We start from the raw sequence: 12,033 nt of genomic DNA on the forward strand, positions 1-12,033 counted from the left end.
GCGATTCTTGCTTCGGCCTCCCAAGTAGCTGAGATTACAGCTTAAGCTACCACACCCAACTAATTTTTTGTATTTTTAGTAGAGATGGGGTTTCACCATGTTGGCCAGGCTGGTCTCAAACTCCTGACCTCAGGTGATCCACCCGCCTCGGCCTCCCAAAATGCTGGGATTACAGGCGTGAGCCACTGCACCTAGCCAATTATTTGTATTTTTAGTAGAAGACAGGGTTTCACCATTTTTGCCAGGCTGGTCTCATACTCCTGACCTCAAGTGATCCGCCCACCTCAGCCTCCCAAAGTGCTGGAATTACAGGTGTGAGCCACCGTGCCCGGCCCATTGTATCATTCTCATGTCTTTGCATCCTCATAGCTTAGCTCCCACTTAGGAGGGAGAACATACGATGTTTGGTTTTCCATTCCTGAGTTACTTCACTTAGAATAATGGTCTCCAATTCCACCCAGGTTGCTGCAAATGCCATTATTGCATTTCTTTTTATGGCTGAGTAGTATTCCATGGTGTATATATATACCATAATTTCTTTATCCACTCTTTGATTGATGGGCATTTGGGTTGTTAAGCATTTTTTTTTTAATTAAAAAAATTTGAACTTCTGCAATGGCTTTTATTGCTTTCAGAATAAAATCCACATTCTTTATGATGTATATAGTGCTTATTTATGTCTTCTTTCTTCTTTTATTTCTTTTTAAAAAGTCTGTTAACTGCCTACTAAATGATAAATTACTTTTTTTTTTTTTTTTTTTTTTTAACAGAGTGTCACTCTGTCACCTAGGCTGGAGTGTACAGTGGCACAATCTTGGCTCACTACAACTTCTGCCTCTCTGGTTCAAGTGATTCTCCAGCCTCAGCCTCCTGAGTAGCTAGCTGGGACTACAGGCGCACGCCACCATGTCTGGCTAATTTTTGTATTTTTAGTAGAGACCGGTTTTTACCATGTTGGCCAGGCTGGTCTTGAACTCAGCCTGTGATCCTCAGGTGATCCACCTGCCTCAGCCTCCCAAAGTGTTGGGATTACAGGCGTGAGCCACCGTGCCCAGCCCTAAATGATAAATTACTTCTGAAGAGAGGCCCTGTTTGTTTGGTTTACCACTGGGTCCCCAGTACCAAATGCAATGCCTAGCACAAAGACACTCAACTGTTAATGAGTGAATAAGAAACAGAAAATCATGAAGGGCCAAACAGTAATACAAAAAATATAAAAAATATGTAGCATATGAGAGCGGGGAGAAAGGGCTGGGGATTGAATAGTGACAAAAGGCTTCATGGGGAGGCACACACAAAGGGTCCTGAAGGATGGAGAGGGTGTAAATGGGAAGAAAGAAGAAAGGGGGACTTCCAGAGGAAGCAGGAGAGCTAGAAGAGTAAAGGCAGAGAGGGAATGGGTTCGTTTGGGACCTGGGTGGGAAAGGTGGCTTCGTCTAGAGAGTGAAGAGCCCTGACGCCCGTCGTAAAGGCAATATTTAGGATCTGCAGGATGGGTGCATGGGATTGAAGAAAAGAAGAATGTCAGGAGAAAGTCAGACAGAAAATGGGAACAGAGGCCGGGCACAGTGACTCATGCCTGCAATCCAGCATTTTGGGAGGCTGAGGCGGGAGGATTGCTTGAGCCCAAAAGTTTGAGGCTGCAGTGAGCCATGATCATGCAATTCCAGCCTGGGTGACAGAGTGAGATCCCATCTCAAAAGAAAAAAAAAAAGAAGAAGATGGCAATAGAAGTAAAGAGATGGACATTTCATTTCATAGAACGGGACTTTGGATCACTTAGAACTCTTCTCAAAGCATGCCTGAAATGTACAATCAACATCAGGCAGCTGGACCACGCTTCCGAGGTCAGCCCCAAGCTACCACCCCTCCCTCCTGATCATCCTCACAGTGATACCTTCCACAGTCTAGCAGTGACGTTGTTCAAGTTCTTTCATTGTGCCTCTCCTGTGACTATCTCCATGGGAAAGAAAGCATTCCTTCTGGGGTACTCGGCCCTGGTTCAAGGCTTGAGAGAAGGCCAATCCCTTGATGAAGAAACAAGGGTAGGTGTCCTCAGACACCCCTTGTTTTGATGCCATACTCTTCCCCAGCCTCTAAGATCCTGGGAGCCGGGGCTGGATTTGTAATCCGGCACCTCTTTATAAACTCAGCAGGAAACTCTTAGAGGACCTGGCTTTGTTTTGAAAGGAGAAGAGAGGAAGCAAAGCAACTGAAAAGGCACTGTTGACTTTTCATTCAATGCTAAAGCCAAATAGAATGTGTTTGCTCTGCACTGAATGTCTTGCAATGGAGAGTTTGTACTTGAACCTCATGAATGGCCCAAAGTAAACGTCCTCTCTACCTCAGGCCCTCAGCAATACATTTAGACAGTGCTTCAGGTTTACCAAGTACTTTCACAGACATTATCTCATTTGATCCTCAGGTCAGCCTATGACGCAAGGGGGATTATTATGATTTCTATATTCCAGATGACCCAGTGCCCTGCAGCTAGGCGGCGGGGACTCCCAAAACATTTCTTTAATGAGGCTAGTAAGGCCAAATGCCTTGCCCCCTCCCCCACCCCTATAGATGATCCTTAAACACAGAGCAAACTTCTATTATATAAACATCTGTCCTGGCCAAATGCAGCGTAATCCTAACACTTTGGGATTCCAAGGCAAGCAGATGGCTTGAGCCCAGGAGTTCAAGGCCAGCCTGGGCAACATGGTGAAACCCCATTTCTACAAAAAATACAAAAATTACCTGGGCATGGTGGCATGTGCCTGTAGTCCCAGCTACTCAGGAGTCTAAGGTGGGAGGATCACCTGAACCCGGGAGGCTTGAGCCCAGGAGGTTGAGGCTGCAGTAAGCCATTATCAGGCTACTGCACTCCAGCCTGGGTTTCAGAGTGAGACCCCATCTCAAAAAACAAACAAACAAACAACAACAACAAAAGACCTGTCCCATGGATTTGGGCATCCTGTAGCCATAGCACCTGTATTTGAATTTGCAGTGCTGAACTCCTTACCATTACAGAATTAGGTTTTAATGAGAGATAGCCCTCTAGGGACTCCAAGTAAGGAGAGGTAAAGAGAAGGGGAAGGATTGAAAAGATATCTACTGGGTACCATGTTCACTATTTGGGTGATGGGTTTAATAGAAACCCAATCTATTCAATAGAACCCCAGAGTCACCCAATACACCCATGTAACAAACCTGCACATGTACTCCCTGAATCTAAAATTTAAAAGTGTTTTCAAAGAGGTAGCACTCATGAAGCCCTACAGCGTGCCAGACGCTCTCATGCAGCATCTCATTTAGTCTTCACACCAGTCCTAAGAAAGCAGGTTATACAATCCTCATCTTGCAGCTGATAGAAGTAAAGCTGTTGCAACTGCCAGTAGGAAAACCGCAGGATTCACATCCCCCTTCTGGCTCCAAAGCCCATCCTCTTTCCATTGCGCCATGATGGTTTTTAAGCTGAGAATTAATTATCTTTGGATCCTTCCTACCACCCATTTCAGGACTCTCCCAACCCCTATAACACATATACGCACTAGCTACATAAAAGGATTATGTTTTTTTAAAAAATAGGAAAAATCTCTCCAATCTTAATATTTGCCTGAGCCTTTAAATTTAGCAAAATACTTCAGGGTTTCCTGTCTTCAGACAGACTGCCATTGTTAAGTGTTAAGGAAGGGCCCGTCCTACAGGAGATGAAATACCTTGTAATCCCCAAAGCAGTGAACTCCAGCAGGAACTCACATTGTAAAACAGACCAAATAATGAGAAACACATTTATGTTCCGCAACTAGCACACAGAGAAGAGAGAAAAGGAGATGTGGTCTTTGTTCTAGCAGTTGGATTGCTGGAAACTCATCATCCATCAACACACAGGATGCAGAGAAGGAGAGGGAACAGAGCCAATCTCTCTCCCCTGTGCGCAGAGCAAATAGGTGGGGCAGATGGTGGGGAGGGTTTTTGCCTCATCAAAGAGGTACGTGGATTGAAAAGTTTGAGACTCAGCCCTTGCAGCAATTGCAGAGAGAGGGATTGCGAGGCAAATATCAATGCTTAACTCTGGGAGAGGCTTCTGGAATGCTGCCCAAGTCTGCACTGAGAATGAGGGCATGATCCTCTGCCCCTTGAGGAGACTCTGCTGGTTGATTGGATTTGTCCTAAGAGTCCACGACGATTCTCATGCTCATATTGTAATATGCTATTATTTTAGAAATTGGAGCTTGTCAAGAAACACCGTAGCTAATGTTTCAATTGTCCTCAATGCCTTGTCTGCTATTTGTATTTGATAATATTCTCCAGCAAAGCTTTTAAATTGCTAATAATCACTACTATCCTTGTTATTATTAAAAATTAGCTTATAACAATTATTAGTAATTGTTGAAGCTAGCTGATTGGTGTATGGGGTACCACAATAAAAAGATAAAATAAAAAAGAAGCTTCCTTTATTTGCTTTTGAATGATAAATAACACTTTAAACACACAGGCATCTTCCTGTAAAAGTCGCACGTAGCTCTTCCATTGACAAAATAATTATTTTAAAGTCTTGGCCAGGCATGATGGCTCACGCTTGTAATCCCAGCACTTTGGGAGGCTGAGGCGGGTGGATCGTCTGAGGTCAGGAGTTCAAGACCAGCCTGGACAACGTGGTGAAACCCCCACTCTACTAAAAATACAAAAAAAAAAAAAAATTAGCTGAGCATAGTGGCATGTGCCTGTAATCCCAGCTACTCAGGAGGCTGAGGCAGGAGAATTGCTAGAATCCAGGAGGCAGAGGTTGCAGTGAGCGGAGATTGCACCACTGCACTCCAGCCTGGGTGACAGAGTAAGACTCTGTCTCAAAAATAAATAAATAAATAAATAGTGTTAAGCTGTTTTACAAACTTTCTTACTTTCTTCTTCTTCTTTTTTTTTTTTTTTTTTTAGAGACAAGGTCTTCCCTTCCAAAAATATTATCCAGGTGTATGCATATACCTGTGGTGTGTATATTTGTAATGGGTTGAATTACATGCCCCCAAAATTCACATATTAAAGTTTCAACCCCCAGTACTTCAGAAACTGACTGTACTTCAAGCTTGTCCAACCCACGGCCCTTGGGCCACGTGCAGCCCAGGACGGCTTTGAATGTGGCCCAACACAGGTTCATAAGCTTTCTTAAAACATTAAGATTTTTTTAAGCCAATCAGCTTTCATTAGTGTTAGTGTATTTTATATGTGGCCCAAGACAATTCTTCTTCTTCAAATGTGGCCCAGGGAAGTCAAAAATTGGATACCCCTGCTGTATTGGGAGACCTGGTCTTTAAAACGGTGATTAAGTTAAAATGAGGTAATACGGTGGGACTTGGGCTAATATGACTGATGTCCTTATAAAAAAGGGAAATTTGGAGACAGACACACTCACACAGGGAAAGCAGCACGTGAACGTGAAGGCAACCATTAGAGTGATGTGCCCACAAGCCAAGGAACACTAAAGACTCCCAGCAAACCACCAGAAGCCAGGAGACAGGCCTGAACAGATTCTCCCTCCCAGGCCTCAGAAGGAACCAACCCTGCCAAAACCTTGGTCTCAGACTTCCAGTCTCCAGAACTGTAAGCCAATACAATTCTGGGACTTAAGGAGCCACCCAGTCTGTTACTTTGTTATGGCAGTCCTAGGAAACTAAGACAAAACACATCTCTAAAAATATAAATCCCAGGTCTCAAGAACTCAGGGTATGAAGAAGTATAAATCTGAATCTTGTCCAAGTGGCAAACCACTGCTCACAGCCCTGGTTCCTTCCTGCTCTCAGCACTCTCAGCTCACAGCCATCATGCATCCTAAGAGGTTGATATGTGTGAGAAAGACCGAAGGAAAACAATTGCTCATTTGATTCCCCGTAATCTTCAGTGATGTCCCCTATCTGTTTACCCATGACAAGAGCAAACCTTATTTCCTGACATCTTCCCTACTTAACCAATGAATCACTTTGTGGCTATAAACAAGATATTTGCTCATTCCAGCCCGGACTCAGAGGTGAGCCTGACCACAGGCCATGTGTGCAGTGGTGTAGATGGGAAGATTCTGAACAGAACGAGAAGCCAACACCCCTCCAAATCCTCTCCAAATAAGGGTCTTCACACTTAAGATCCTTCACACTGTGGGGATCCCATCACTGAAACACATACACAGGTGGGGCACAGTGGTTCAGGCCTGTAATCTCAGCACTTTGGGAAGCCAAGCCAGGCAGATTGTTTGAGCCCAGGAGTTTGAGACCAGCCTGGGCAACATGGCGAAACCCTTTCTCTACAAAAACTACAAAAATTAGCCAGGTGTGGTGGCACATACCTGTAGTCCTAGCTACTTGGGAGGCTGAGGTAGGAGGATCACTTGAGCCCGGGAGGTGGAGGTTGCAGTGAGCCGAGATTGCACCACTGCATTCCAGCCTGAGTGACAGAGTGAGACTGCGTCTCAAAACAACAACAACAAAAACACATACACACACTTCAGTGTAAGTGCAGAAAGCTCTTTCCAACATCCAAAAATTAACAATTTTGTTATTGGGTCTTTTTAGAGGGCATTTAGGACTGTCTGTCTCTTTAAAATATGTGGATGGATTCTGAAATACTATTGTAAATCCAGAAACTTGACTTGACTCCCAAATGTACATTTCACATTTTTGGAAACTGGGAATAATTTGTTCTTAAGTGCTGTCATATGCTAACCAGACAAATGCTTTCCCTTGGGATTCTTTTGAAAACTCTCATAACATTAGACCTTGACCTAAGAACCACTGTCAAATTTATCTTCCCTGATGGATTCATTTATAGAAAGGCAAAGTTCAGACTTCTGTGTTTGACACTGAAATGCAAAATAAGCAAAACATTTTAATTTGAGCACAAGACCACCAAATAATGGCAAGAAATCTTTTTTTTTTTTTTTGAGACAGAGTCTCGCTCTGTTGCCCAGGCTAGAGTGCTGTGATGCAACCTCCTCCACCTCCTGGGTTCAAGCGATTCTCCTGCCTCAGCCTCCCAGGTAACTGGGATTACAGGTGCATGCCACCACACCCAGCTAATTTTTGTATTTTTAGTAGAGACAGGGTTTCACCATGTTGTCCAGGCTGGTCTTGAACTCCTGACCTCAAGTGATCCACCTGCCTCAGCCTCCCAAAGTACTTGGATTACAGGCATGAGCCACTGCTCCCGGTCAAGAATTCTTTCCTGTGGTGTTGTTTTCTAACTTTCTTGCATGTGGTGATTAAGTCAGATGCTGAAGAAGGGCCGACAGGGAGATAAAATGCATTTTCTGGGTGTTCTTGAATAATTAACTTGCAGCATTATTTTAAACTTACACATAAAGAAAATAGGGGAACATATATGTGTAAATATAAAGACTCTTGATTTTTGGAAAAAAATATTTTCAGAAGATCATTGGTGTCCCTTGCTGAATTCTGAACTTAAATGCAATTTTCCAGCTCCTTAAATGCTAAGTATTAGAAAATAATATTACACACTATAAAAAGTTTATAAAATACAGAAAATAAATATTATTCCAAATTTCATCACTCAGAAACAGCTTGGAATATTTCTTCTCTGTCTTACTCTCCTCTCAAGCCTCTCAAATTGCAATTATACTGGAAAGTTCATTGTTTTGTTTTGTTGTTGTTGTTTGATCTTGCGTCTTTCCTCTACTTATCATTACTTTGAAACCATTTTCTTGTTTCACCTATTTCTTTTCTAAAGCACAATCTATAACTGAGGACATAGTTTTATCTATAGAGGAGGACCCCAGAGAGAGTTTCCTTTCTCATTTCTTCTCTTTTGTCCTATTTAAACTTTTAACCATGTGCATGTGTTACTTTTTCCATTTAAAAATGAATACTCCTAAAACATCATCTTCATAGATGGTGTAATTCCATCATATTCTACTTCATTTTCCACCCTTGGTCATGTAGATTTTTTTCCAATATTTCACCATAATCAATAAGCTAGAGTAAGTACCCTTAACATAGATCTTCATCTGCATTGATGATTGTTTCTTTTGGCTGGGTTCCTAGAACTAGAATGATTGGGTCAACCAATGAGAACTTTGAAAGGCTTTTACATCACTGGACAAACAGAACAAGTTGGCACCAATGTGTCCCCCCACCAGCAAAACGCACCTGAGCTCACCACACCCCTTCTCTGTCGGCCCCTCTTCCTTTCCTCTCTCACAGTATATCAGGAGGAGGACGAAGCAGTGGAGTTTCTGCATAACTGGGTCAAGCAAGCGTCCTGGGTCCTTGGATTAGGTTTGCTTTCAAGGAGAAGGTGGGATTTTCATTACTGGCTCTTGGTGCCTATCTGTGTATCCCGGTTGCACATCTGCACATGTGCAGATTGGAAACATGGCACAACGAGACTGATGACAATCCAAAAAAATGCAAATGTGATCTCATCTCAGCCGTCATCCTTGCTTTGCAAGCAGCACACCCTCTTTGCCAACGGTTGAGTCAGGAGCCGTTCTCTTGGGTAATTTCAGGGAATCTGTCTCATTGTTCACATTCACATCCTCCTCCTCCCAATCTTATTTCCATTCCCACCAGCAAAATGCACCTGAACCCATCTTGCCACACCTTTCATTTCTTCACTGAAAAGCTAAGCGGACTCTCCCACCTAATCCCTCTATTTTTCCTAATGGTGTAAAACAACAAAAACCCAAGGCATCGCTCCGGCTACACAAACCTCATCATTTTGTACAGCTGGTAAAGAAGAGGTGGGGAGAACAACATAGGATTGGAATCTGTGGGCTCCGGGCAGGACTTTGATGGTGACCAGGAGTGGAGTTCTGAAGGTAGAGCCAGGAGTCTCCACTCAGAGCCAGTGGGGCTCCTCTCTGCTTCCTCCTCATAGGGCATTTTCTTCCCTCTGAAGTTTGCATCATCTAGGGGACCACAGTGAACCACCAGTGGTCCATGGAACATACTTTGCAAACCCTTGTGTCCAAGTTATTCTCAGAAAAGGAAGAAGAATCTTAAGTTCCCCAGTGGAAAGAGATCCAGGCTGGGTGTGGTAGCTCACACCCATAATTCCAGCACTTTGGGAAGCCAAGGCAGGAAGCCCACCTGAAGCCAGTAGTTCAAGACCAGCCTGGGCGACATAGCAAGACCCCATCTCTATTTATAAATATTTTTAAAATTAAATAAACTAAATTAAAGAAGGTGAGAATGGTCTGGAATATGCTAGAATCAACTTTCCCTTTGGCCTATATGTTTTACAGGCAACAAAGAAGCACAGGTGAGAGAAACTCAGTGAAGAAGGGGAAAGAGGAGAGTGAAGTGGGAACCACGTTATTTCCCTAATCTACTTGAGGAAACTGAGCCTTAGTGATGGCGAATAACTTGCCAAATATCACACAGTGAGGAAGTGGTTGAGCTACAGTTCTGCCCCAAGTCTGGCTAACTCTAAAGCCAAGGCCACCACATAAGACTGTACGTGCTAACCCTGCGGCTTAGGAACTAACGTCACGCTGCTCTCCAGGGTAGGAGGAGCACGTAGTGAACCTATTAACACACCCGCATGACCTGGTCAGGTAATCTGCTTGGCCTGTTCTGCAGAGACAGTCATTGTCACCTCCCTGGTTAAACCCTCCAGCATGCTACAATCCAACGGGAATGACGTGCATGTGAGCAATGAGGTGGATTCTCTGAAATTACCCAGGAGAACAGCTCCTGACTCAGCTGGTGAAAAAGAGGTGTGCTGCTTTCAAACAAAGGATGACTGACTAGCAGCCAGCTGAGCCCACAACTTGCACTGGTTGAATGGGCATTGCTCCCCCTCTGCGCCATCTCTCCCACCACTTATAAATGGGTGGATGGGCAACACACCGAGAGATGCTCACTGTTAATCTCCCAGCAGTTTACACAAACGTCCGCTTGCATCATATGTCAAATTTCCTTCCCACACAAGCTGTGGTTTGCCGGTCCCCACTCCTAGTCCTTTCCTCTTTCTCTTTAATGATAATAAGAATGTCGAGAGCTTTAGCAGAATGGGCACAACTTGGGCTAATGGAATACAGTAAATGCAATTTCAGCGACATTAAATAGTTCAACGTTTAACAGTAAAGAAAGTGGGAAATTGAGAAACTGAATGGCTAATTTGACCTGAATTATTCAGAAAACACTTTAATTTTTTTTTTTTTTAATTTACAAAGGCTTAGACACAGAACAAATGCATGCGCTGGTGTTAATGCAGAGAAGAGAAGGTGTTATCTCCTGAAATGGGTTCTGCTTTCTTTGGGGTTAGAAGGCCTCCTTTTTGAACTGACCTCAACCCTGCTGATTTTATCTCCTTTCCTGGCCATGAGGATCAGAAATCAGCAATGATTTCATAAGTAACTTCTCATGAAACCACATACCGCAGCATGAGTCACAAATGTAGCTCTGTGTACCTGTAGGTGTATATACCATTCTTTTTAAATCTGCCAGGAATGGGATGATCAACTGGACCCAGTTTGCCTGGGATTTTCCCTATTTGTACTGAAAGCCTTGTATCCTGGGAAATCCCTCAGTTCCAGGCATACTGGGGTGATTGACCATCCCACCCAGGAAATCAGGAAGAAGCAAGGGGTCCTTAATGTGTTGTCCCTATCAGAATCTGCCTCTTTCCCTCTCTGTAAAAGTAGGGAACCTGCAACCCTTTTGGGGCCTGATGCTCCCACCCAGCTGCATGGGGAGGACATTTATGTCAACTTGAGCAGAAGGCGGGGGATCTAAATTTATCTATTTAAATATGTTGTTACATCTCCAAACTGAGATGTCTGTATATGCATGTGCATTAAAATACACATAATTACACAAGTAATACATGATCACTGGAGAAAAATAAAAAATAAAAAATAAAAATAAAAATAAAAATAAGGGCAGGGTGCAGTGGCTCAAGCCTGTAATGCCAGCACTTTAGGAGGCCGAGGTGGGCCTAAGGTCAGGAGTTCGAGACCAGCCTGGCCAACATGTTGAAAGCCTGTGTCTACTAAAAATACAAAAAAAAAAAAAAGAATTAGCCAGGTATGGTGACATGCACTTGTAATCCACAGTTACTAGGGAGGCTGAGGCAGGAAAATGGCTTGAACCCAGGAGGAGGAGATTGCCGTGAGCCAAGATCGCCCCATTGCACTCCAGACTGGGCAACAGGAGTGAAACTCCATCTCAAAAATAAGTAAATAATAAATATAATGTAAAAATAAACAAAAATAAGATAAAGGTGGGGGGCAAGGGGAGGGAGAGCATTAGGACAAATACCTAATGCATGTGGGGCTTAAAACCTAGATGATGGGTTGGTGGGTGCTGCAAACCACCGTGGCTCACGTGCACCTATGTAACAAACCTGCACATTTTGCACCTGTATCCCGGAACTTAAAGTAAAATTCAAAAAACTTAAAAAAAAAATAAGATGAGAAGGCAAGAAGGAGGTCAAAGTTACTCGTAATCCTACCGCCCTGCACTAACTAGTTTAAAATCAGTTAAAATTTTGAGAATTTTCCTGTGTACACTTACAGATTATAATGTAGGCATATAAATGGGTATACATAATAGTAAGTCCATTGCAGGAAAACATACAAAATAATGTTTTGACACTATTGCTCATTCAACAGTATGACTATTTATTCACGCCAATATGTATGTTTTTACAACATCATGTTAATGGCCACATAATATTCCATAATATGTATATATCACGGTTAACCACATTGATTAGGTAGGACATTTAGGCTGCTTTTCATTTTTTACTGTTATAAACAGTGCTGAAACCAACAGGCTTGTTGCTATATCATTGAACACATCCTTACTTATTTTGTTACAGTGCATTCTTAAGAGTGAAACTGTGGGTCAAACAGAATGAATTGGTTGGTTGGTTGGCTGGTTTTGAGACAGGGTATCACTGTGACCCAGGCTGGAGTGCAGTGGCCTGATCTCAGCTTGCTGCAGCCTCGACCTCCCTGGCTCAAGAGATCCTCCCACCTCAGCCTCCAGAGTAGCTGGGACTACAGGCGCGCACCACCACACCCACCTAGTT

General features: G+C 43.3%; 1 protein-coding gene across 1 annotated transcript in view; it reads right to left on the bottom strand.

Moving 5' to 3' along the window:
- The window catches only part of ERI1 (exoribonuclease 1), a 98,042-nt gene that overhangs the window by 1,612 nt on the left and 84,397 nt on the right, over positions 1–12,033 (bottom strand). Inside the window, exon 7 of the mRNA XM_054498160.2 lies at positions 9,860–9,969. Coding sequence (XP_054354135.1) covers positions 9,862–9,969 — 108 coding nt within the window. The 3' untranslated portion in view covers positions 9,860–9,861. The remainder of the gene's footprint in view (positions 1–9,859; positions 9,970–12,033) is intronic.

The sequence above is a fragment of the Pongo pygmaeus genome, chromosome 7 (genome assembly GCF_028885625.2).
Source record: "Pongo pygmaeus isolate AG05252 chromosome 7, NHGRI_mPonPyg2-v2.0_pri, whole genome shotgun sequence".
Lineage (NCBI taxonomy): Eukaryota > Metazoa > Chordata > Mammalia > Primates > Hominidae > Pongo > Pongo pygmaeus.